Source organism: Recurvomyces mirabilis (genome assembly GCF_035927965.1).
Source record: "Recurvomyces mirabilis strain CCFEE 5264 chromosome Unknown scaffold_23, whole genome shotgun sequence".
NCBI lineage: Eukaryota > Fungi > Ascomycota > Dothideomycetes > Mycosphaerellales > Teratosphaeriaceae > Recurvomyces > Recurvomyces mirabilis.
Window position 1 is genome coordinate 438,913 of NW_027041957.1, and position 24,766 is coordinate 463,678.

General features: G+C 54.2%; 13 protein-coding genes across 13 annotated transcripts; 9 read left to right on the forward strand and 4 right to left on the reverse strand.

Annotated features, from left to right (window-relative positions):
• Positions 1–5: 5 nt before the first annotated feature.
• Positions 6–365, forward strand: LTS14_008079 (uncharacterized protein; the record flags this gene model as incomplete). The annotated part of the gene is given in 2 exon segments (XM_064840767.1): positions 6–54; positions 73–365. The coding sequence occupies 2 exon segments, from the start codon at positions 6–8 to the stop codon at positions 363–365; spliced, it is 342 nt and encodes a 113-aa protein (XP_064691798.1).
• Positions 366–1,209: 844 nt separating this feature from the next.
• LTS14_008080 (uncharacterized protein) lies at positions 1,210–1,590 on the forward strand (the record flags this gene model as incomplete). Its single annotated transcript, XM_064840768.1, has 2 exons — positions 1,210–1,435; positions 1,511–1,590. 2 exons carry the CDS (start codon positions 1,210–1,212, stop codon positions 1,588–1,590), a joined length of 306 nt encoding a protein of 101 aa, XP_064691799.1.
• Positions 1,591–2,222: 632 nt separating this feature from the next.
• On the forward strand, positions 2,223–3,662 carry LTS14_008081 (uncharacterized protein; the record flags this gene model as incomplete). The annotated part of the gene is made up of 1 exon (XM_064840769.1): positions 2,223–3,662. One exon carries the CDS (start codon positions 2,223–2,225, stop codon positions 3,660–3,662), a length of 1,440 nt encoding a protein of 479 aa, XP_064691800.1.
• Positions 3,663–3,957: 295 nt separating this feature from the next.
• Positions 3,958–5,062, reverse strand: LTS14_008082 (uncharacterized protein; the record flags this gene model as incomplete). The annotated part of the gene is made up of 3 exons (XM_064840770.1): positions 3,958–4,392; positions 4,550–4,647; positions 4,723–5,062. 3 exons carry the CDS (start codon positions 5,060–5,062, stop codon positions 3,958–3,960), a joined length of 873 nt encoding a protein of 290 aa, XP_064691801.1.
• Positions 5,063–5,804: 742 nt separating this feature from the next.
• LTS14_008083 (uncharacterized protein) lies at positions 5,805–6,184 on the reverse strand (the record flags this gene model as incomplete). Its single annotated transcript, XM_064840771.1, has 3 exons — positions 5,805–5,926; positions 5,993–6,120; positions 6,171–6,184. 3 exons carry the CDS (start codon positions 6,182–6,184, stop codon positions 5,805–5,807), a joined length of 264 nt encoding a protein of 87 aa, XP_064691802.1.
• A 402-nt stretch (positions 6,185–6,586) lies between these two features.
• LTS14_008084 (uncharacterized protein) lies at positions 6,587–8,875 on the forward strand (the record flags this gene model as incomplete). The annotated part of the gene is made up of 1 exon (XM_064840772.1): positions 6,587–8,875. The coding sequence occupies one exon, from the start codon at positions 6,587–6,589 to the stop codon at positions 8,873–8,875; it is 2,289 nt and encodes a 762-aa protein (XP_064691803.1).
• A 1,795-nt stretch (positions 8,876–10,670) lies between these two features.
• Positions 10,671–11,627, forward strand: SHE3 (mother-specific HO expression; the record flags this gene model as incomplete). The annotated part of the gene is made up of 1 exon (XM_064840773.1): positions 10,671–11,627. One exon carries the CDS (start codon positions 10,671–10,673, stop codon positions 11,625–11,627), a length of 957 nt encoding a protein of 318 aa, XP_064691804.1.
• A 534-nt stretch (positions 11,628–12,161) lies between these two features.
• LTS14_008086 (uncharacterized protein) lies at positions 12,162–15,330 on the forward strand (the record flags this gene model as incomplete). The annotated part of the gene is made up of 3 exons (XM_064840774.1): positions 12,162–12,293; positions 12,342–12,467; positions 12,526–15,330. The coding sequence occupies 3 exons, from the start codon at positions 12,162–12,164 to the stop codon at positions 15,328–15,330; spliced, it is 3,063 nt and encodes a 1,020-aa protein (XP_064691805.1).
• A 798-nt stretch (positions 15,331–16,128) lies between these two features.
• On the forward strand, positions 16,129–17,680 carry LTS14_008087 (uncharacterized protein; the record flags this gene model as incomplete). Its single annotated transcript, XM_064840775.1, has 2 exons — positions 16,129–16,161; positions 16,409–17,680. 2 exons carry the CDS (start codon positions 16,129–16,131, stop codon positions 17,678–17,680), a joined length of 1,305 nt encoding a protein of 434 aa, XP_064691806.1.
• A 170-nt stretch (positions 17,681–17,850) lies between these two features.
• Positions 17,851–18,801, reverse strand: LTS14_008088 (uncharacterized protein; the record flags this gene model as incomplete). Its single annotated transcript, XM_064840776.1, has 2 exons — positions 17,851–18,645; positions 18,781–18,801. 2 exons carry the CDS (start codon positions 18,799–18,801, stop codon positions 17,851–17,853), a joined length of 816 nt encoding a protein of 271 aa, XP_064691807.1.
• A 504-nt stretch (positions 18,802–19,305) lies between these two features.
• Positions 19,306–21,292, forward strand: GPT1 (GABA/polyamine transporter; the record flags this gene model as incomplete). The annotated part of the gene is made up of 4 exons (XM_064840777.1): positions 19,306–20,416; positions 20,481–20,877; positions 20,944–20,977; positions 21,062–21,292. The coding sequence occupies 4 exons, from the start codon at positions 19,306–19,308 to the stop codon at positions 21,290–21,292; spliced, it is 1,773 nt and encodes a 590-aa protein (XP_064691808.1).
• A 553-nt stretch (positions 21,293–21,845) lies between these two features.
• LTS14_008090 (uncharacterized protein) lies at positions 21,846–23,081 on the reverse strand (the record flags this gene model as incomplete). Its single annotated transcript, XM_064840778.1, has 1 exon — positions 21,846–23,081. The coding sequence occupies one exon, from the start codon at positions 23,079–23,081 to the stop codon at positions 21,846–21,848; it is 1,236 nt and encodes a 411-aa protein (XP_064691809.1).
• Positions 23,082–23,274: 193 nt separating this feature from the next.
• On the forward strand, positions 23,275–24,697 carry LTS14_008091 (uncharacterized protein; the record flags this gene model as incomplete). Its single annotated transcript, XM_064840779.1, has 2 exons — positions 23,275–24,435; positions 24,671–24,697. 2 exons carry the CDS (start codon positions 23,275–23,277, stop codon positions 24,695–24,697), a joined length of 1,188 nt encoding a protein of 395 aa, XP_064691810.1.
• Positions 24,698–24,766: the final 69 nt, after the last annotated feature.

Below are 24,766 nucleotides of genomic sequence, written 5' to 3' on the forward strand. Positions count from 1 at the left end.
GGAACATGGACGACGTGTACATCATCTGGCCAGCGGCATTGTTCTTGGCCAAACGTAAGTGGGTATGGTCAGTCAGGAGAAGCATTGCGAATGTGGAGCCGCTCAGGCAGCGTCTAGGCGAGGTGACTTGTATCAGCATATGTGGTGAAAGCTTCGCAGGAGAAGTGACGGCAAGAATCAGTGGCGCCGATCCTTGGATACAGGCGCTTCTGCCTAACGGCTGGCGTCAGGCTGCTTTCGCTGCTCTCCCGCGCTTGGAGGACTTGCGAATCGAGGGCGACGATGCTACGAGACGGTATAGGCGATCAGAGAGCGCAGTGTGGTCGGAGTGGTATACAGGCCTGCAGGTGCGATGCTTCTATTGAAGGGTACAAGTTATAGCCAGCTGAGGTGACGGAAAGCGGTGAAGTACAGGCCCGTATCGTGTACTACCGGAGATCGCTCGACTCGTCGCAATTGTTCTGAGTAAACAAAGACATAGCTCAGCAGAGTACTTCAGTCGAGATGAATTGTTCTGAACAAAGAAACCCAAAGCGGCGCGAAGCTCGAATGTACATGCTCGATCTTGGCATCTTGTCAATCCATAGCATGCAGTATGCCACAATGTGCTGCCACCGTCTCATCATCTACACAGTCTGCGGCCACAGCACCTTCTCCACGGCGCCCCTGGTCCTCTGCCGAAACGCCTCCATAGCCCCAGACTCCGACCACTCCTCTCATTGCTCCCTCTCCGCACACCCCTACCAATCTCGCAAACTCGAGCAATTATGCCCTCACTGCCAGAATCGTCGAAACTCGATGCTCGGCCGGATCGAGCAAAGCCAACAGGTGACTTTCGACGAGTTCAGATGGAAAGTCAGTTATGCCATGCCGGCTCATGGGAAAGACTACTGGACTACGAAAATGGAAGAGAAGGCCAGAGAGACGCAGGAGGCAAGAGATGCTGCGATGAAGGAGAGAAGGGACGAAAAGGGCAAGGCGAGGAGGTTTAGTAGTTGGAGACGGAAGACGAATGACTAAGCAAGCGCATTGGCTTCTGGCTCGAGAGCTCGGACTTACACACATCGACAAGCGACAACCACATCACCCAAGGAAAGGTGCAACACTCCAGCTTGCCGCTCGCGGAAACACCAGCCTCACAGCAGGCACTCGGAGAGCCTGCGGGATCCACAATCATATCAGCCATCCCAGCCTCTCGCTGACCTCACAATGCCGACCCCCGAATCCGACCTCTTCAAGGCCTCGAAGCCTACAGTTCCATCCACCTTCGACGGCGTTGACTACGATGACAACAAAGCTCTCAAGGCAGCACAGGACAGCATCATCCGCGAACAATGGGTACAGAGCATGATGGCGAGGTTAATACGAGAGGAGATGGGAAAATGCTACTATCAGCATGGCGTGAATCATTTGGAGAAGTGTGGGCACTTGCGAGGTAAGTGCGAGGTGCATCAAAGGCTTGGTCAAATGCTATTTTGTATGTGGGATTTGTGCTTACTTTCGTGTACAGAGAGGTATTTGCAACAATTGGGCAAGGCGAAGATTCGGGGTTACCTGTTTGATCAGCAGAACTATGTCTCACAGAAGTAGAGATGGCAGGTGTGTACATATGTACGAATAAGGACAAGTTCAACCAAAAACCAGCCACATGGTCTTCCATGGCGATCAGACCTGCCACGAGCGAATACATGTCGAGCGAGTTTCGTCGATGATAGGCTGCTTTCCCGTCCTGCCGTCTTACTGCTGCACAGCCTTAGACCACAGAGCAGGACCACATGCAGTTCAGACATCTTTCAAGGGCTGTCTTGCCGAAAAGACCTGATCGACTTCTCCGCCCGGCCACTGTTTGACATAGCGTGCTAATGTCGCCTTTTGGCCAGCGCTGGCCCGGACTGTACCTCTTGCCTCCGCAAGGTCTTCATGGTCATTTGCACCATCTGTGCAATGATGAGCACTCAGGGTTTCCTTTCCAGCCACGAAAATGTATCATCTGGGATGTGATGGAGCCAGTCCCAAGTATGTGCTTCCCAACCTAGCAGATTGCTGTGTGAGCTGTACGTACAGCCTTCTATTGCGCTAATAAGATGTGCCTGCCCGCGAGAGCTTATATCCATCCTTTGATTCCATGTAACTTCCATATCTGTTTGCCAAGTCCTCTCGATTTGACTTCATGTCCCCGCGCTTCCTTCAACGCGAGTCCGAACCTCAACTTCACAACAACGATGCCATTCCCTTTCACGTTGCCCACGACAAGTTCTGTCCTTCTTTCGGACTACTTTGAGAGCGCTACACATCCGTCACTGCCTCTGTCAGGGACGACAAAACGCAACGTGCTCAAAGATGCCTTGAAGAAGCACAAACGCCTGCCAGCACGTGACCGGGCTACCCATCTCACGGTAGTGCAAAGTGCTGTGACAAGCTACTTACCGTTTCTACTGGCGCTCAACGCCGCTACTGGCTTTGGCGACGTCAGAAACGAGCATGTTGACCTCGGTGTGAAGACACCGCTTGTGGTCGAATGGCGTTCCACACTTGCTACGACCCTGCCAGGACGAGAGGCACCACGGCCGAAGCTCACTGGTCTGCATCATGAGCTGGCTTTCACCTTGTCCACGTTGGCTTACGTACATGCACTACTAGCACGATCTCAACTTCGTATGCTCCATGACGCGATCGTGCTTACTGGTGAGCAACGGACTGGTGCCATCGGCACCGCGATGAAACATCTGCTCGATGCGCACAGTATACACAAGTATCTGTTGTCTCTGCCGACTGTGTCAGCTGCGAGGGATGCGCCGATCGATGTCCAGCCCTCTACCATCTCCGCTCTGGCCTCCCTTGCTCTGGCCGAAGCTACTCTGATTGTGGTTTCGAAAGATGACCCATATGCTGCGGCCGTGGCAGACGATCGGAACGACAGCAACGTCGAGTGGATGTACAAATCCCCAAGCATACCGAAAGTCCGCGTCCGCCTCTTCGCAAATATCTGCTTAGCTGCAGCAGATCACGCAAGTCAAGCACATGGCCTGCTCGCGTCCGGCAAAGTGGATGAGGATCTGATAAATTATGCAGCAGACCTTCGCCGGACAGCTAGAGGTAAAGCTGCAAGGCTTCTGGGCATCGATGCCGAGCAAAGCGGCAAAACAGGTGAAGGTCTCGCCTGGCTTAAAGGTGCCCGCAAGGAACTGGGCTTGGCAGTCGACTTTGAGGACGGCAAGCGGAAGGGGCTGAAAGGCCTAAAGCAAAGCTGGCAAGAACGACGCGAAGACAAACGTGTACAGAAAGGTGGCGAATGGGGCATGGACGGCGGCAAGCTCGAAGAGGCTCGAGTGCTCGAGATGCTGGAAGCGAAGTGGGATAAAGAGAACAGCACGATCAACGTCCAGCTCGTGCCGCCCTTTGAGCCACTGCTAGCGAGTCTGCCTTCCGGTCGAGAGTATCACTCACCTCAGCCATTTCAGCCGCCTGTGCTTGATGCGGACACTTTGGCACAGATGAGGGCGCCGCTTGATCCTGGAGAGGCTGCGTTCGGAGGCAATGAGGAGGATAGTGGTGGCGAGGAAAATTATGGTAGAAGGACGGCTGCGAGCGCCACGCCGGGTGCCTTTCCAGGTGTAGGCAGAGACTACGCGAGAGTCGGCACGAGTAATAGCTACTACTGAGCACAATTTGCAACGATCCAGCCCGAACAGCCGCTTGTTCGTGTCACGGCTCTGCCTATCGCTGTCTGTTGTATTCCCAACCTCTGCGCAATGATATTGGCACCTTTGCATCGTAGGAAATGGTGAAATTGGACACACGGTAATGGTAGAAATATTCGCACTTTCCAACGTATGAGTAAGTGCGCGTAGACCAGGCGTCATGCTGAATTTTACGCTGACCTATAGTACAGCAGCGCCATAGCCACTAGTCCTGAGCGTGAGCCAGTCCTTACAAGCACTCTCATCAAGTTCCTGATCACCACTCAGCACGCACCACCCTTGCCCTAGCTATATCCTCCTCAAGAAACGGTCCAGTCGCCTCGTGAAGATCGATCTCCACCCGCTTCCACCCACGGCACTCCTGATGACAAGGCCGAAACTCAAGAGGCTGATAGCCCGCCCCACCACCCTTCTCCGTCTTCGCATACAACACAGCCGTCCCCTTGTGCCCCTCCTCCTTACCAGGAACCCTGACGTAGCGGCACAATGGATCGTCATCGTTGTCCTTCTTGTGGGGATCTAGTGCGTGTTGAACTCCCGTCTCGTTCTCAACGATGCGCAGCAAGCCGGAAGATTTGAGCTCTTCGTGGTAGCGCGTACGCACTTCCCGACGAGTCTTGCTTGTGCTGCGCCAGCCACGGACGTGTGAGGCCCAAAGGGCGAGCATAGCCTTTACGAGGTCCTCCTTGCTCTTGGCTGGTGTTCAGAGCAAGCCGAAATTGCCATCATCGAGGAACGCTGATGCGAATTCCTCGACAGTACGGTTCTGACGGACTTTGAAGAGCGTGGCGCTTTGAATGTCACCTGTGTATTCAAAGGCATTGTCGCAGCCTTGGATAGATAGTTACACGCCAGCCGGTCAGGAATCCTGATCGCTTGCCGGTGATGTCGTTGAGGACTGGGATGTCGATGGCGGCTTTGCATTTGCATAGGATGCCGGGATGGTCTACGCAGTCGTGTGAGCCGATAGTGCGTAGGGCGGATTAGCATATACTCCTCGTGATTATTGCCGTTGATGGACATGATGTGAATTGGCCACTTGGTGGCAGCGTCTTGCTCATGCTCGAAGAACGCCTCGCCAATTTCGCCACGATCTTGGATTTGGTTTCTAAGTTACTCACGGTACGCCAATGCTTAGTCTTGGCAGCCCACAGCTCCACCAGACGTTGCGCGACGAGTTGCGGTCCAGTAGCAGCGGCGGTAGGGGCAAGACGAGGGTTGTTGTAGTCGAAGTGGAAGAAACTCCATCGCGACCCTGGTTCCTCCAACCAAGCCTGGGCAAAACGCATTGGCTTTATCCCGGTGGCGTCTTCGAAGTTTTGCTTGCTCTCCTTAGTGCCGTCGTACATATGGCACTCCATGATGTGGAACAAGGTGCATTCCCAGGCAGCGGCAAGGCTGAAGCCTTCCCTCCGATGAGGGTCAGGGTTGGCGCCGTGGGCGGGTTCGGCAATTGCAGGCCACGGCAGCCGACAGAAGGCTGATCAATCGTCGGGTGTCATACCGGCGGTCTTGGTGTTGAGTGTGAGGGTGTTGAAGAGTTGTGTGAGAAGTCGCCCTTCGTAAGCTTCGATGCAAATAGTGGTAGCCATAGTCATTGATGATCGTTGCTTCAGAGTGCACTTCAGGGCAGTCAAGACTTTAACTTCGGCGTGACGATGTGTAGGGTGTGTACATTGAGCGACTGCTATTGATATGTGTAAGAGTTGTCAGTAGCGTTGTATGTGTTTTGTGTTGGTGTTGTGTCACGGCGGAGCATGTATTGATGTACTGAAGAAATCAAGCCGCACAAGAACGTCACGTAGCTTGGATCGATGAATGTTTCTTCACTATAGGCCACAGCAGAGCGATTGTCGAAGTGGACTTGAGCGCGAGGTCCATTATCCGCGTCTATGAATTTGGTCTCATGATCGACAAGCGGCCTCGCCACAACGTCCTCATTCACGTTAGCTACCGAAGCGTCACAACGCGATTAGCACGAGACGAAAGCTTGTTCTCAGGAGAACTCCTTGTGATATTCAAATATCTCCAGTAACGCCGCCCAATGCTCGCTAAAAGTCATGATATACATCCTACAATCGCTGCAAACCTCTCATCGTCCATTCACGCTTTTCCCGCGCTCTTCACTGCACTCGCGTGTGGTGCGGCGCCTGTCGAAGCTGGGGCATCAGGCATAGGAACGTCGGAGAAGTCATCCTGGCCAATAGCGCGGATTGTCCATGAATCTACTCGTAATCAGCCATGGCAACCCTTCTTTTTCGCTTACTGCAATGCTGTCCATGTATACGTACACACGCCACCGACGAAGCCAATGATGCATAATCCCGTTACGATGTTCCGAACCAGATATGGTTGTCGAGCTCGATAGAGGGACGCGCCTGGTCGATTCCGGGCGTCGTAGTATGATGATTGTGGTATCCTGCGGTAGTGTTAGTATCGAGACCATCATTAGCAGCATATAGTTCGTACCGTCCTAGAGGCATCGTGATTGCGATTGATGTCTTGCGCCCTCAAAACTGCACGACGTCGTCGCTGTCATATGAAGTGAATGCGGCTCTGTAATGCCAAGCCCGAACGGCAGACGGAAAGCTGCCGCCGCGATCGCGCAACCTCAAACCTTGTGCAATGACACGCGCCTGCAGCTCGAGCAACATCTTCGCCATTGGATCGACCCTTGACCATCGCGTGAACAACATCTTATTATCGGTACCGCAGCGGACGCTTCCTCACGACCTCACACCCCGTTCCGAACTGGCTATGAGCATACACTTCACTCATCTTCTCCCCTTCCCGCTGTGTAGATAGCTGCGTCGTGCTGCCTCGTGACCACTCACTGCAGCATCGCTCGCGTAGCGACCCTCGTTCATGCCTCCCTGACCGACAACATGGCATACTCTAGCACGATACTGAAGTCTTTGAACGAGGCCCGGAATATATGCTTAGCCACACCCACCACATATCCACAAGTCATCCCTGGCGTGCTACCTGTGATCGGCCATCAGCAGCACCTGTCATTGCGAAGATGGGGTTCAGATTTCCTCGCAGAGACGTTTGCGTCACCAGTCGTGAGCGGCGAGGACAAGCAGAAGATGTCGCTGCTTGTGTTGGACACACTGAAGGGTTACCTGGATCGCAAGACTGCGATGGGCGAGGAGGAAGATCCGGCAGTCATCAAAAGTGCTGTACAATGTGCTGCCAGCATATACCCGTACGTGTTCTGCCAGACCCTATCCAACTCCAACACGACAGAATTGTGGAGCAAGATGGCGAGCATTAAGAGTATAATCTTGCGGACAATGGATGATTCTGCGCCCGGCGTGAGGATATGTGGGGTGAAGTTCATCTCGCGTGTGGTGCTGGTACAGACGCCAGGCTTGATCGCGGATCCTAGGAGGCCGGAGCAGAATGAGATCAGTCTGGCGTTGTTGGGGAGGGATCATGCTGTGCTGCAGCCGAGCCAGCTGGAAGCAGAAGCAAGCGGTTTGCTAGATAGGCTACTAGGCGTGCTGCAGGACAACAGCTCTGAAGCGCTTGTGGTGACTGCTACTCTGAATTCCTTGTCGTCGCTAGTACATCGGCGTGCGAGCATTGGCAACAAGATCTTGACGACTGTGCTCAATTTCAACCCACTCACGCCAGCAAAGGCGGGCTCGGCAGCAATGGGAGGGAAGGAGCGAGTGGCGCTAAGGAGTATGACGAGGACGACGATGTCTTTCCTCCTCAACGTGCTGAAGCGCAATCCGAATCATGCGCTTGCAGTCCGATTGCAACAACGTACGGAGCAGCTACGGCATAGCCTGGTGGAAATATTCTCAGATTCTGGTCCTGGCAAACGTGCGGCACCTGATGGGCCTATCGACGGGCTTGACAATAACAAGCGCATGCGCCTCGACAACCAAATGGCGAACGGCACTGCATCCCAGCAGCAACACCCGCAGCATCCGCAACAAAATATGGCACCGCCACCATTACCACCAGGTGAGGTATCGTACCGACAGCTCTTCACCCTTGACCCAGACCCATCAGCTGCTGGGTTTCACGTCGAAGCGATTCCGCTGCACACTGTCAACCAACTCGTCTTACCACTACTCGGTAGCATTGACCCGGCCCGGCTCCACGCTGCAGTCACAGCTGTCCAGAGACGCTTTTTGGATTACAAGCAGAGACCACCACACACAGCTCTCGAAAGTGCGAGAGCTGTCGCTGGAGATGAAGACGAAGACTACGACCCAATGGCCGAAGTGAGCATGGCAGGCGATCGAGCACAAGTCATGAACAGGCTTGACCAAGCACCTCCACAGGGACAGATACAGGAGGGACCGATACAGCCAATCGTGCTGGAGCCAGGTCCGCCACTGAGCGAGCAGGAGAAGGAGCAGTATGGCAAAATCGCAATGACGCGCGTTTTCAGTACTCTCGCAGATCTCGACAGGGAAGCGAAAGCCAAGCCTGGCAAGAAGCTGGATGAATCCAAAGGCTTCAATCGCTTGGCTGCAGCAGGCGTGGGACAAGATCGAGAAGGCTGGATAATGCTCCTCACTCGTCTCGCCACACGCACCACTTTCTCACTTGATGGCGACCAAGATATCAAGCAAGAGAATCAAGACCGCAGCCTCGTCAAGAATGGTAAAGCGTACACAATCGCCGATGGCATCCGCCAAACACTACTCACATACGTAATGGACGACTTCCGACGCCGAATAGATGTAGCCATAACATGGCTCAATGAAGAATGGTTCTGCGATCGACTGGCATACCAACACCAGAATCCAAGCGCGAAGACTAAGCCTAGTATGTCCGCTGGCGATCTACCACACTACACCCAATACGTCCTTCTCACACTGGACACACTGATCACATACCTCGACACCAAAGACGGCAAAACGCTCATCCGCTTCCTATCGGAAATCCCCGAGATTGACGGACGTGTTCTGGATAGGGTGGGCAAGCTGGCGGATGACCCGGAGCGCATCCAGATGTGTTCGCAGGCGTTGCTGTATTTGATCATGCTGCGTAAGCCGGCGAGAGAGCTGGCGATTGAGAAGGCGGTGGAGTTGTGGAAGGGGAATATTGATGCTAAGGGTGCTATGGGGAAGATTTTGACGAGGTGGAGACCGGATGTGCTTAAGGAGGAAGAGGAGGAGAAGGGGAGGGAGGTGAAGGCGGAGGCTTGAGGGGTGTGGAAATTATGATCTCGCCGGTCATCCTTGCGGATGTGGACGGATAACAATTTGGCGCGCGAGCTTGTAGTTGTCAAGTTCCGATGGAGATACAAAGAACGCATTAGTCCCTTTAGCGCTTATTGTAGACACAACGTGAAGAATTTCCCGTCACAGTCGATCAAGAAATTTACTGCGTGCTAGCCGCTACACACGACTGTAAGCTCTGATCTCCGATCATAGGAGAAGTGAAGCCTGATTGACTAGCACCATAGCCAAATTGACCGGGGAGTGTGAAAGCCGGGTCTTCGGGATACAAGGCCATGCTTTACTGCTTGCCTAAAGCCTAAGTTTGCATGCTGTCCGTCGTAGAGATGAGCTGCCATGGTCCCAGAGTCTCAGAAGAAGTCGCCACTGCCACGAACAGAATGGTGCTTATGCCACATCCACTTCCTATTTCGCTTGCTCCATTAGAGGTGAGGTCGACTCACACTCTCCATCAGTACTACTGGCACCTGCCTCTGTGCACCATACTATAGCTCGATGGCCGTCCTGATCGACCTCTGCTGTGATATTCAGTACCTTGATCTCAATGTCCACACGAGTCTTGTAATGGCACTTCACGTTGCGGAAATGAGTGTCAAGATTCTTACTAGGTGGGTACGGACAGTTGTGGGGATTATCGTCCATCGTTTGGGAGGCCGGATCCACGTGCGCTCGCATGAAGTCTTCTCGCACTGGATCGTCGAGCTTATTGTGGGCGAGCATGAGCAGCACAGCTAGATCTTTCAGATACCTCGCCATCGCTACTGTATCAGTGGCCCCAGCTGGTGGCGCTACGTTTGCGCACATGGCTCCTTTATCTTTGCAGTCGTCCAGATCTAGATGCTGCTGCTCTGGAGGACCGAGGAGGCTTTGCCCCCTCTTGCGAGCAGACATTATTCTTCAATCCGCAAGCCAGAATGGAGAAACGCTACCGTGACACAGGTGCTCCGGGTCCCGGACCTCGTATGCCCTTCTCCAGCAGTCTGTAGACAGATGTTCATTCCCATTATTCGTATGGCAATGAGACAGGAGCCAATGCAGGAGGCAGGGATGAATCGAGTCGTCTCCGTCTCCGTTCAGGTGCTTCACGTCTTCCCTCAGAGATGTTCGCCTACTTTTCATCTCGTGTCGTCTTATCTGTCAATGCCTTGCGTGAGGTTACTTCTGAGAAACTCGTTGAGTCCTGCGGTTGTTTTCGAAACCCCCACATCAGACCCGTTGTCTGTTCAACTCAACATCCTGGCAAGCCGCTGACATGTGTCTCGGCCCGCCACACAACGGCGGCTACTGCAACAACGTGCTGTGAAGTCACTCGTACACGCGATCTCGCGTTCTGACATGCATTTGCTGTTGCTGTACTTTATACACCGCTCCGAGAACCCCCTCCCGCCTTCCCTTGTACATATCAGGCCAAGGAGACCGCCAAAATCATATTAATCTCGCTCCTAAAGGGCACACATCAGTTTGGAACACCTACACAGACATTGATTGGCATGAGCGATGAAGTCGCAAACTTCCAGCCCTCAGACTTCTCCTCAAGTCGTCAAGAGGTCTAGTCGAAAGGAAAGCGGCACTGGTGAGTCAATAGTCAAGAGCAAGCCGGATGTGGCTTCTTTGTCTCCATATACTGGCATCGCACTCGCTGCTCTCTCTCGCATGAAAACAGGTCTTGCAACACGTGCTGACTGTCGTTGTGCTATGATCAGTGACCTACACATTACGGAAACCTAGCTTTCCGATAGACAATCTTCCAACATTTGCAGCCATGAACGGACTAGCACCTTTTCCAGCACATACAGAAGGCACTCCACAACCCGAGCTACTACGACCAATACCCAATGGTGTGCGAAGAGTTAGCCGCGACTTGGCGCCCTCGAGACCGGTTTTGAACGGCACCGTATCCTCTCCTCACACGAACAGCACAGTAACATCACCATCAAGCGATCAGGGCGACTCCCCATGGAGCTCGGCTATCGGCCCAGCAGCATCAGGAGGAAAGTCAGGACGGGTGATCGAGCGACTCATGGCGGAGAACGACAAGCTGAAACGAGAACTGGAGATAGCCAACATGAAGGCGCAGGACTTGGAAAGAAGCTTGAGTATGGTGCGCCCACAGATGGAAGCACTGCGACAAGAGAACGAGAATCTTAGTCATGCTAAGAGTGTGGACCATTCTCTTCTCGGACGCCGAGATCGTAAGATCGAGGAACTGAAGGTGGAGAACGTGGCGAGGGGAGAGCGGGTACAGAAGGCGGAGGGACTCGTGCGGCAGCTACAGAGAGAAGGTGAGGAGATCAAGGGCGAATTTGAGAGGCGAGAAGGGGGACTGTTGGAGCAGACAAAGCATGCCACTGTACATGCTGAGATATTAGAGACGTCTCACAAGCAGCTTGCAGCTGAATACCGGGCACGAAGGGAAGCCTGGGAACGAGATATGGCCGAGCTTCAGGAAAGGCGAGAGCAAGATCGACAACGGCTAGCCAGATTGGATGTGGTGTACGAGCAGATGCGGCAGGAGAACGAACGAACGAGAAAAGTTCAGAATGAGCTTCAATCTCGATGGGATGAATTGGAGGATGTTATGCGGGATACCGCTGAGCAGAGTACGGAGGTTTCGGGACAGGTGAGGAAGAAAAGTGTTGAGATGGACGAGGTCGTCAATCAGATGCGGTGGGTTATGGGGTTGCAGAAGGTTGGTGGGTTGGATAAGCGAAAAGGGTGATGATGACATGCTTGGTGTAGAATCGGACTAAGCGTTCTGGCATATGTTATGGAAGACAGGTATTCCGCTGACATGACGGGATAGCGGAGCGCTTCATGAGGCACTGGAAACGAAATGATGGAGATTAGATGGTCATATACGATTCGGAGACGCATTGTATAAACTGAGCGGTATCGATGGTTTCCGTCATTACAGCTAGTCATATCGGACGCTCCTGCCTCATTCTTGAAATTACGGCATAACGCAAGCCGTTCCTTCCCAATTCGTCTTTTCCAAGCACGGACAAACGGTGCCGCATTTACCGTTTGTTGGCAATATTGGACCTCCACGAAAAATCTACTTTACATCCTCGAAACTGATCAGACATCGCCATCACATTGCCAAGCAGAAGACACTGAGTCTCTCTAAGGACGGCACGACGGTACTACCTGCGGCCCATCACCGCTACTTTCACTGCTCACATCTCTGGACCCCCGACGGCATTCGATCCTTTCCGACACACGGCATCTAGTGCGGTCTGCAGCTCTTTCCACCATGTCAGAAGCACGCTACATGCACAGCACTCTCTACCATTTCGGGGAGCAAGCACGTATCGCTGTTATCCGCCACTTTCACGAGAAGATGAACGACATTGCTGCAAGGGTCTGGTACAATACAACGAAAGACGTACGTCAATCCAACTCAAGAGTAGGGCTTTGCGCTAAACGAAACTAGATATTTGTGCTCGAGTGCCCAGGAGGCGATGATCATCGCGACATGGGAGCCAACGCAGACGAGACCCTGTCTCTCTCCATCCAGATATATATTGACGAAGAGCTAGAAGCCACTCAGCGCGAGGAGGTTAGTCTTGTTGTATCGGAGATGTACACTTTCGCTTCCCACTGACTCTCTGCGATAGCGGACCCCCAGGATTGAACGCTTTGCCGGAAGTATCATTGACGACGTTGAGGTCGACTTTGATGGCACTCACGACGTCCCAGCATCAGCACAGATGACATTCTCGTCACTGCAGTCTTCACCTGCGAGGAAGAATTCTGCATTGCATCTGATCCACACGGAATTGAAGGATCCTACGCTGAGACTGTTCCACCTGGCGGACCTGCCGCCTGGCATGATGAGACGAGTCCTTGTCGATGTGGATGACATGAAGGCGAAGCGGCTAATCAACATTGGTACCACTGTACGAGTCGCACGCGGAGAAGATCGCACCTTCAATGGCCATATCGGCGCGCCAGTCAGCTCGCAGGACGCAGTAAACGAACAAATACTGCTTGACCCGGTAACCTTTCCACGGCTATCAGGCACGGCTGTATTACAAGGGGATGTCGACAGGCCTCCCGTGACTCTGTGGAAGTTCAAAGACGGGCAGGAAGTGAGCATCAAGCAATGGCAAATGGGCATCGGCGAAGTAGAATATTTCGAGGAGACTGAGGAGAGGGCAGAGGTTCCAAAGGACACGCTCAAACTGCTCGCGACCGAGGATCCAGCCCTCGGCCGGGCTCGTGTGGTGAAAGGGGCTCAAATGCTGCCGGCCGACGATGTCTCTGAAAGTGAGGCGGAGGATGCTGAACTGCCAAGAACGACGTTCAGCCAGCTGTGCCATTCGCAGCATGACGGCGACTCCGAGTCTGAAAATTCCGACAGTGCATCAGATTCTTCCAAGAGAGAGGCGAGCATAGACCGGAAGCGCAATTTCACCAGTTTACTTGCACGGCCGTCAGTTGCCACCAAGGTACCGTCTTTAAACTCCGTCACTGTAACAGGAACTCCACCGACCGTGGTCCGCCCGGGTGACTCTCGAGGGCATGAAGCTGTTGCGATCAACGACGGGAGCACCAGCCATACAGAAGACGACCGCCAAGACTCTGGGGTTGTGCACGAGCAAGACTTCAAGTCTCATGGTCAGCCATGGGCAAATGTTGATAGTGTTGGCCTCAAGGCGAACGCAACCAGCCAGGCTCGATGGAAGCTCGAACACCCAGAGCCGCAGAAGACGACCAAGAGGATTACCAGGCTCATACCGACTTCGCGCATCTCCACAGTGAATGCCACAGAGGATAGCACCTCCGCAAGTGTGAGTGTGAGCTCTGGTTGCGAACCCGAGATGGCGCGCAAGCCCAGGTCACACGCTTTGAGTGCAACCCAAGCTTCTGTTCGCGAAGTTTCATGTGGTCTCCCGGCAGAAGAGAAGGCAGACTGGGAGAGCATAGTCGTGCCGCACAGCGTGGCAGAGGGCAGACTCATAGACGACTTTGCGCCAGTTTCTAGGTCGAGCACGGCGAAGTACCCACCTGGTCTCCCTCCTACTCGCACGGCAGTGGTGAGGCAGGCATTGGAGAGCAGTCAGCGATGCCGGAATACTCAGATCGAGGGCATACTCATCGATGTACCGAACGAAGTCGCTGCGGCGACTAAGTCGTCCGCCTCAGCACGCTCTCACAAGAGAATGCATCGTCACCGTGCTCTAGTCCCTCAAGACAATGATGCCTCCGGATATGCAGCGCCAGCTTCAGTACCATTCGCCAATGATGATGCCGGTGAAATTGTCGAGCGTCTAGGAAAGGAACCCGTGGGTCCAGACAAGAAGTACACCATGAGCCAGAAAGTGCAAAAGAAGGACAAAGGCGAGCACAACGTCCCGTTGAACGGCTCGAGGAAGATCAAAGCCCAGCTGGAACTACCAGATCCAATTCCGCTTCCCAAGAAGAGGACACCCGCATCAGCAAACAAAAAGACCTCCACTGCGCCGGTCAAGGCTAAGGCCGTGGAGAAGACACAACCTTCAGCGTCTGTACCAAACTATGAGCCTGCGCAAGAGCCAGTCACTACACCACCAACTACCAGACTCGTCGAGATGATCAACAGTGCGCGAGCCGCACGCCCGAACATGAAGGTTGAAGTTACCTGCGAGCTCGGCTTGCTACTCAGCACATTCAACAATCAGCCCACGAACAGGAAGGTGCCTCTTTTCGACAATCTGCTCAACGGGATAAGCACGCAAGTCTTCCTGCCCCGTCTCACAACATCAACAAGCGACGCCATTCATATCCTGGGCACGGCCAGCCAAGGCACACTCTCCACCAGAGGGCACTATGAGCTTCTACTCAAAGACCTCTCTGGCACCATGAAATGGCTGATCTGTGATGGAGATTTGACGGCCGTTACAGAACGCAGCGCCGAGCCCTTCACCACGGCATACATGCACTATCCATATCGAGTGTGGGATGCCAAATGGACGGTCAATGCCACCCCAGCGACAGCAGATCTCAATGTGGTTGGCAAATTCATCGCATCGATGCACACTATTGACGAGGCGCCATCGTTCTCAGCTCGTATGCCATCGACATTCAACGTTGAGCAGGTCTTGGCAGTATCAGAGTACTCGGTGGTCACACAAGAGGGCGTAAGGGTCGTGGTCACAGAGTCTCGAGCACTGAAGCTTGAATCTAGACAAGCGAAGGGTGAATCGGACCCAAATCTGAAAGCCATACAATCGGGAACTAGGGACGAGCTTATTGCTGGCGGACGATTGTGGTGGCAAGCTAGGGTGGAGGCTGGGGAGTGCGAGAGTATTGAGAAGATGGGTGAAGTTGTGGATCGCTTGATGTGTGAGATGGATGGAGTGGGCTATGGTAATGTGGGGCCGTGGGATGGTGCTGATGTTCACGAAGCTCCGGCGGTGCCAGAGATTCCGTACTGGTGAAGTCGACATCGCATTACCGATGGGACCCGGGCCAGCAACCAACGCTACCAGCAGCATTGAGGTGGGGCGGCATTGATCGCATCAGTCTTGCTCGTAGGAATTATGTCCTCCCCGATCTGTGTCTTCACATTCATAATTGCAAGGCACATTGTCCATGTTGCCAGCACCCTCGTTTCGTATGCCAACACACCACCCACGGGTACCATCTTCTCAACATACAGATCCTATGGACTGTGTCGGTCCATCCATTGTTAACATGCCGTATGGGAACTATGTTTAGATCTGGCGAAGATCTTGTCAGCTCTATACATCGCTGATCGCAATGTAAGACCTCAACTTGAAGCTCTTCCCTTCAGAACCGTGAAGGAAGGAGCGAAGGAGCGATTAAGTGAGCGCTCCAGAGGGCGACAATCTTTCCTGCGTGATTCGATTTTGAACCCCGAGACCTCCATCCGCATATCCTTCGCGACATCGATTGCGGCTTTGTTGCGTCAAACATTGTGGAAGCCACATATCTACAGCTCATGGAATTGTTTGCTTCTACATCGTAGGGCTCTTCCGATACTGATCGTGACTGCCTTGAATACCTTCCTTGGCGAGCTGTCAAGAGAGAGATATATGCTGCAAACTGTTGGCGTACAAACAAACGCCGCGGAGAATGGCCTGATCGGTTGGCATCGGCGGTGGCGAAGTCTGCCGACCTGACATCAACAAGTATCTGAACATGCTTTCACTTACGCTCGGCGAGCCGTCACAGCCTTGCGTTCCTTCCTTCGGCTTCGGCCGTTCCTGCCCATCATGACCGGTGTGCATGTTGACTCGGACGTGATTGTGAGTCAAGAGCGGTCAATGTAGCTGCCTGGTTGAGTGAACAGATGGCAGTCACGTCTTGTGAGCGGTAGCCACTCCTTCCCTTTTCATTGCTGAGGCTAGCGTCGCAGAAATTTCTTCAGCACTCCGAGTTCAACCGCATGTACATCTTCAGCTGCCAAACGTATCACGTTCCTCATCCATCCAAATATCTATCGCTCAGAACCTCCATACCAGCATGCCTCCAAATAACATGGATACAACACAGCTAGACCAGCAGGTGCCCGTCAGCGCAATGTACCTCCGCCCGGTGCAAGGAGAGATCATCAACATCTACCACTCTTGCGATCCACCAGGCACTCAAGTTCTCCGTCATTTCAAGGTCAGCAAACACAAGATCTCCCATCTTTCACTCGATCCCTACGCGACCTCTCCATCGCTAGCTCTACTTCCGACCCCGGGTGGCAAGTTCAAGGCTGTCACACGATGCGTCGAGGCACGTTGCGAGAAATGCAGCAGCACACATGTCTTCAATGGCTTGACCCTGGCCGTTGCAAAGGCCCATGGCATCACACGTGTCCCAATTGCACCGAGTCCGAAAGCTGTATCGGTCCAGGAGCGATTAGCAGATGCTGAGCTTCGAAGCAAGTGGATCTTCCGCGACCTTGCGCCTCATGAGTTGGTGATTCGTCCTCTTCAACAGGCGGATATCCGACGCATGGAAACGATTGGCAAGGTTTCCAGCGTGCTGAAGTGGCTCAAGAAGGTGACGGTCGACTGCGAGGTGGCGAGCTCTGAGCCACTTATCGAGGAGCTGACCAGCAAGGACCTCCCCAAGACAACACTGCCGGTTTCCGGCCTCGAGGGTAGTAAGAAGGCGTTGACTGTGGGTGGTGATTGGCAGCAGCTCAAGAAGCAATCCAGTACCGCAATCAGCCAAATCAAGCCACCTTCCGCCAATCAGCTCACGCAAGAGACTCTTCTCCAACAACAGAAGTTTCTCCAGTCTCCTACTACCACACGCTCGTTGCTTGGAAAGCCTGTCACGTCTAGAACTCCAGCGCCGAGGAAGTCACAGCACTTTCGCAGAGATGGACCACCAGCCACTGGCCCGCTCATCGCTGATGGTCTCGCTTACGCATTTCCCACGCCAGAGCCGACGCCGCTCATGGTCGGTAATCCGCCGTACGCTTCTGACTACATGCCAGCTTATCACGAGGTCGGCCTTGCTGCGCCACAGTACGCCTATACTGCGCAGCCTCCATTTCGACCAGCATTCCCGCCACCAAACCAGCTTTACGGAGCAATGTCTTACGCCAACCCTGCAGGTTATGGATCCCCGTACTATGCCAATATGCAGACGTGGTCATCACTTCCGCAAGCTTACAGCGCCCAGTGGCCGACAAGCTATCCGTCGCCAGCGGTGCGAACTCCTGGGGTGCCAATGCAACTTATGCATGCCGCCGGTTTCGGTCATAAGAGACCGCGAGAGGTAGGCACTTTCGAGACAGAGCAGGTCAAAAAGCGAGTCCAGTACTAGCCCTAGGCCGGAGGAAGGTCAAACGAACGATGTTGAATTCAGATGTTCCGGCCGAGGAGATGACTGGGAGGTAGTACATCTTGACTTGGATAGGCTGTTGAACAAGTCGAATTGTATACTCTATTTCGTGCCTATTGGTGGTGAAAGGGATTGTCATTAAACGTTCCAGCTTATGGTACCGAGTCCTTCTTGGTGATGGTTCGCGAGCTGCTTCGCGTGCCCCGTTGTATCAGGACATCCTTCCGTTGCTTTGCCCTCGTCGGCTTCACGCCGGAGCTGCTTTCGCTGGAGCTCGCCTTCGTAGTAGGCTTTGTCGTAAGACCTTTTTGTGGCTGAGGTGTTTCGCCTTTCGCAAGACTCTCGACTGTTGCCGCAATGCGCTTCTTTCGTCCCGCCTCGGTCTTCAGCGAGCTCAATCGGTAGATCAGCAGGAAGCGATTGGTCTTGTTGACCGCCTCCCAAGTATTTTGTGCTTCAGGCACAGCTTTGATAGCAGCAAGTAGATCATCCGGGGCTACAATCTCTGACTGCCGAGCATATGCGGCATCCCACCTTCCATCCGATTTCGCAGCTTCGACAGCAGCCCATCCGGCATCCTTCATCCGCCCTTCTTGGTCAAGTCGGGCAACGTGCTCGACATTGACTTGCGACCACATGCTCTTTGGTCTCCTTGGCGTCCATCGCTGTACTGTCGTGCCTTCGCACCCTTTACGACCTTGCCCATTGATCCAACCATAGCACAAGGCTTCGTCCAAGGCCTGTGGTAAGGTCAAAGATGTAGGCTGAGTGACTCCTTTCTTGGCCATGGATAACCAGACTCCTTGAGAGGAAGAAGCGTTCTCCGCAAGCCATTTTGCCCAAGCGGCGGCGTCGACAAGCACCAGGTCTGCCATGGACATCATGATCCGCTCGCAGATCCTTGAGTAGGGCGCTCCAAATGGTCCTTTGGATTGAAGTTTGACTCTCTGCCAATCTAGTCGGCGCGTATTTGCAGTATAATATAGGCTGACCAGACAGCCATGAGCAGCGAGGGGAGCTGAGTGTTGGCGGCATGTAACCCCATATCCTCCACCATGTGATGCCAGCAGAGAAACACTTACCGTGGACCACTTAAGGACCATAACAGGACATGAGGTTGTTGCTGTAGAACCAGAACGCGGAGTGGCGCGAGACGAGATCATAGGGCTGAGTTCGAGGTCATGGTCCGTGCATGTCTCGAACTTCCCCTCATCAATGCCAATCGTTGCTTATCTTTCACCATGCATGATCTGCACCATAGGCGACCTCCCTCTGGCCCGAACATGTATGGGTCGGCAAGCGTGCACTATTTCGCCTTGGACTCGTCGGGCGGAGGCTACTCGGCGCATTAGTCTGGCTAGGGTGCTGCATGATCCACGTGCCTATGGTTGGATATGTACACTGTACAAGTATGGTCATCGCGATCCTTATCAGGCCGCGCGAGCCTCTGCCGCGTGGACGGGCGCGCCATAGAAACTACTAAGGTAGGGTAGTTGTGCAGAAGGTGGTGGTTTTATGTTTTCCTGTCTTCCACTGTCTATCACCGGAAGACGAAACCACCTCCCTAAGCATTTGTGAACCACGAGATCGACAGCACGACCTAAGCAATGTCGGAGCGCAAGGCGAGCATAAATTCCGTGCCAGGACGAAAGAAGAGCGTCGCCGAAGAGCCGGTCACCTCCGTGCTCAAGGGCGGCGATATACCCTTCAACCCCAGCGGCGAAGAATGGTCAGCAGATGAGGAAGTACTGGCCGCCTTGGGCTACAAACCAGAGTTCAAGCGCGAGTTCTCGCTTTGGACGACGTTTTGTGTGAGCTTTGCTGTGCTGGGCTTGCTTCCTAGCTTCGCCACGACACTTTACTATGGCATGGGATATGCTGGCACTGCGGGCATGACCTGGGGCTGGCTGGTAGCCATGATCGGAATTCAGAGCGTTGCGGCATCAATGGCGGAGTTGTGCTCATCCATGCCAACCTCTGGTGGACTCTACTACGCCGCGGCAGTACTGGCGCCACCAGGATGGGGACCATTTGCCGCGTGGATTACTGGGTGGTCCAATTGGCTTGGTCAAGTCACAGGGGCACCATCTGTCAACTATGGAACCGCCGCCATGATCCTAGCGTGCGCTAGCATTCAGAATCCGGACTACGTACCTCAGAGCTACCATACATTCTTGCTGACCGTCTTCATCATGCTCATCCACGGCTGCATGGCCTCGATGTCGACCAAGTGGATCGCTCGCGTCAATAGTGTTGGCTCAACATTCAACATCATCGCACTAGTCGTCGTCATCATCATCATCCCAGCCGCTTGCGACAGAAGTGCTCATGGTCTGTCCAAGTTCACCTCTTCCGCTGAGGTCTGGGGTACCATCTACCCGGGCACTGACTGGCCGGCTGGAGTCAGCGTCCTGATGTCCTTCATCGGCGTCATCTGGACTATGAGTGGTTACGACAGTCCCTTTCATCTCGCGGAGGAATGCAGCAATGCGAACATTGCGAGTCCCCGAGCCATATTCCTCACAAGCGCCGTCGGAGGCGTCTTCGGCTGGTTCCTGCAACTCGTCGTCGCATACACCGTCGTCGACATCGGCGCAGCGCTCAGCAGCGATCTCGGCCAACCTTTCGCAGCGTATCTTATCCAGGTCTTGCCGCAGAAGATAGTACTTGCAGTGCTCTCGCTCACCATCATAGCCGGTTTCGCTATGGGACAAGGATGTAAGTAGAGCATCAGCATCAATCGAGGTATGGAACATTGATGGACTCTGACTTCACTCTTTAGGCATGATAGCGGCGTCACGTGTCACTTTTGCTTACGCACGAGACGGCTGCTTCCCCCTCTCAAAATACTGGAAGCATGTGAATACATACACCAAAACCCCCGTGAATGCTGTCTGGTTCAACAACCTCGTCGGCAACCTCCTCCTCCTCCTCATCTTCGGCGGCCAGCTAGCGATCGGAGCCATCTTCAGCATCGGTGCCTGCGCAGCCTTCGTCGCCTTCACAACACCCATCTTCATCCGAGTCTTCTTCGTGGGGAACAGGTTTCGTCCCGGGCCGTGGAATCTAGGACGCTTTAGTATACCCATTGGAGCAGTGGCGAGTGCTTTTGTTGCTCTCATGGTGCCGATTTTGTGCTTCCCGAGCGTGACGGGCGCGGATCTCGATCAGTCGACTATGTATGTTCAGATCACTCGCAGGATTAGATGAGGCGAAGAGTCTCGAGGCTGACATGGTGGATTTAGGAACTGGACGGTAGTCGTATACGGAGGCCCGATGGTGCGTCCTCTTTCTCCCCCTTGCCTGCCAAAATCAAGCTTCTTCCAATCGAAATCGAAGGCCCTGCTAACAAATGATCACCAGTTCATCATCACAATCTGGTGGTTCGTCGACGCCCACAAATGGTTCAAGGGCCCCAAGGTCAACCTCGAACACCTCATGCACGGCCGGGATGAACAGGCCGTGCAATTAGCAGCCGAGTCGGACATCATTGTCGGCAAGGAGACGGCCGAGGGCGAGCGCAGCAGTGGGAGTGAGAGCGAGGGGGTGGGACGGCTGGCTGACGGAAAGCAGATCGGGGATGTGAAAGGGTGATGGGCTGTAGAATTCGAGTTGGGTTATATAGTATGGATACTCGGTGGGGATCGGGACGTTGGTCCCTGTCTGCATTTTTGGGGGATCCGTGGGAATGGTTTTTTTTTTCTCACTTTGTCCCCGTGAGCAGTTTCTTGCCTTGATTGCTATTCCCGAAAAGCTACTACTCTCGGAGGGTGCAGAGACCGCTTCGCGGGCGGGGCGCGGCTTCTCCTCCTATGCTGAAGTCAGTGGGAAGAAGGAGGAGACCGGAACCTTTGCTCGTAGGGTGATCAAGTAAGCATTTGAGGGTGCTGTTGTTTGTGGAACTGGGTGATGGGCGTGGGACATGGTGTGCTGTATGCTTTGAGTTGCTTCATGCATGGTCTCGTCATGTCGTATTACATACATTCCATTTTCCCATCGAAAGGAGGCGCGGCTGAGCTCCTATGTCTGTAGGCAGTGAAAAGCTGCTTGAATCACAGCATCCATCGCTCGGCTCTCTGTCCGAGCTGGTCTATTACACTACCATGATCATCACAACGATCATCATGTCCTCACATTTCTTCCCCACTCAAACAACCCCGACCCTCCCCTCAAACCACCCCGCCTCCTCCCTCTGCAACAAAACCGTCACCCTCTCCACCTCCTCCGCCAATCCCTGCACCCCTTGTTCCCAACTCCTCAAACCAACCCCTTGCCCCTTCCCCCCCTCTCCACCCCCACCAAACCAAATCCTCTCCTCAATCTGATCAATCGAACCCCCCAACCTCCGACTCTCAATCATAGCCGCGGCATAAACCTCCGCCTTCTCCTTCTCCACCCCCAAGAGCGCCCCAAGGGAAGCAGTGGAGATATTCTGGTATAAGCGGGAGATACTCAGGAGATTGTGCTCTAGCACCGCACGATCCAGGACTGTGGAGCCGTCGGCTGTTTTGGCTAATTGATGGTCCTTGAGACCGGCGGCGAAAGCGGAGACTTCCGAGGGGTCGAGAAGGCGGTCCAGGAAGATCTTGACGAGGATCCCGTATTCCGGTGTTTCTGACGCTCGGTCGTCTTTGCATATCCGTCCTAATTGCCTCGCGCGTGCCGGGCCGGCGGGGGCGAGGACAGCGGTGGTGATGGCTGCACTTAGGGCTTGCAATCTCTCCTCTTCATCTATTATCGTTTCGTTGCTGAGGGCGAGGTAGGCGGTGGAGGCGTCTAGGAAGTTCCGCTGGGAGTCGTGGATCCGGGCTTGTGAGAGCTGGAACTGGAGGCGCGTGGGTTGGTCGGTGACGGAGAAGATGACTTGTTTGATTTTGTTGAGGTAGGTGAGGGCGTTGGTTGGGTCGTCGACTTCGAGGTAACATCGGCAAATGCGCATCCAGACTTTGGCTTTGTCGTCGTCTGTCACTGTCCTCTGACTTGAATCGAGTGTGATGGTCTGCAGGACTTTGGCCGACTCGACGTAGTCTTCTTCTGCTTCGTGGGCGTCGGCGAGGATGTGTTTGAGGGCTGTGTCTTGTTGTTCGTAGCTTACAATGCGTGGGGCGAGGAGGTGGAGGATTTGGGTGCCGGCTTCTATCTTCGCTTCGTTGTTTGATATAGTGCGGAATTGGTCGACGAAGGCGGAGAGGAGGGGCCGGGAGTGGATGACGCCGATGGTGTCGGAGAGGATGGAGTGGACGTAGGCTGTGAGGTCGGCGGGGAGGGTGGAGCTGGCGGAGGTGATGATGTGGGTGAGGAGGGTGTTGTAGGCATCGGTACGTTGGGCGGGGGCGCTGTTCTGTGCTTGAGAGAGCTGGCTGGTCACTTTGGAGGAGGCCATCTTGTGTTGTGTTTTCTTAATGATTGTACTGTTTGACTCGCGTGTGAAGCTCCAGGTACTGTAGATGACAGCTCCGATAAGCGATAAGGAACGGGAGCAGCCGTACCTAGGCAGGCACGCAACGTCGATCAGGCACGCGCTTGACCTGTCAACCAACACTGCTCCCCTTCACATCTCACACACACAGTCAAAGATGGCCGACATCAAACCTGAGATCAAGATCGACCCAGCGACCACCAACAACAACAACACCACCGACGTCAAAGACATAGCAGCATTCGAAGCAGCATTCGAAGACGACACGGACCTCACCTTCCCCGACCCCTCAGCCCAAGCCTGGCTGGTCAAAGTCCCCGAAGACCTGTGGAAAGCCTGGGCGGAAATCTACAAAGATGCCCCGGACGACACGCCCATCGAGATTGGCAAGATGCGCCTCTACAACATGCCTGCGAACGAAGTCGATCCCACAAAGCAGAAGATCCAGATCCGACTCCATCACAACACCCCGCAACATCAAAACATCTCCAAGAACTACGACCTCGCCGTGACCACGCGGGACTACAGCAACCTCTGTATCTTCTCCGAAAAGAACCTCCCGGGCCACAAACCCAGCACGCGCTCCCACAACAGCAACCGCCCCGGCCTCAAACCCTCCGGCCTCCCGACCCGCGACCAACGATATGGCAATAACAAATTCTCCGGCTCGCGCTCCCGCTCCGCAATCCCCAAACAAACCTCCCTAGCCCCGCGAATCCAACACGAAGCCCTCGCCACCCCTGTCCTAGACGCCACCTACGAAGCCGACTTCGCGCGGAAATGGGCCGCCCACGTCACTCCCAAGGAGAAGACCGCCTACACCGAGGGGATCGACCGGACGGGCCATGCCGGATTGAGTAGTAAATTGGGCCAGTTTGCGACTTTCGGCCTGTCTGCTCATCCCAAGGGCACTGGTGCAGGCGGGAAAGCAGGAGGGAGGAGAAGTGGAGGAGCGGGTGGGAAGGATAAAGCAGTCCGAATGGAGAAGGGGATGCTCCTCGATGCCCTCCAGAAGTGTTTCCGCCGGTATAAATACTGGGGCATGAAAGCCCTGCGCGCCGAGCTCCGCCAGCCCGAGGCTTGGATCAAGGAGGTGTTGGAGGAGATTGCCGTGTTGGTGAAGAGTGGCGATTTCGCGATGAATTGGACCCTGAGGCCGGATATGATGGATATTATTCTGGAGGGGGATGAGGGCGGGGTCAAAGAGGAGACGGCTAAGGTGGAGAGTGCGAGTGATTTGGATTTGGATGGGGGGGATGATGTGGGGCCGGACGACGACGACGATGATGCGGATGAGGATGAGGGGGAGTTTGAGGATGTGAGTATGGATGCGGGACCGGCTTAGCGGGGCGAGGGGGCGAGATTCCGCACTGTCTGGTCAATCTGGCGGCGGGGATTGGGATTGTGTGGCGGGACGTACGGAAGTCACGCATGATGTGACTCATGAGGTACCGTTGAGATGGCCATCCATCTGTCCATTTGGGCTACGACAAGTACAAGACAGATGAAGTGGATTGGAAAGAATTGCTGTGATTGCTAGCGTCGGCGTTAAGGTCTCCATCTTGTGGGAGAAGGGATAGGGGAGAAGGTGCTTGGGGGGGGCCGCCCCTCGGTGAAATTGCATCATTTCGATACCCTGGCGTTTTATG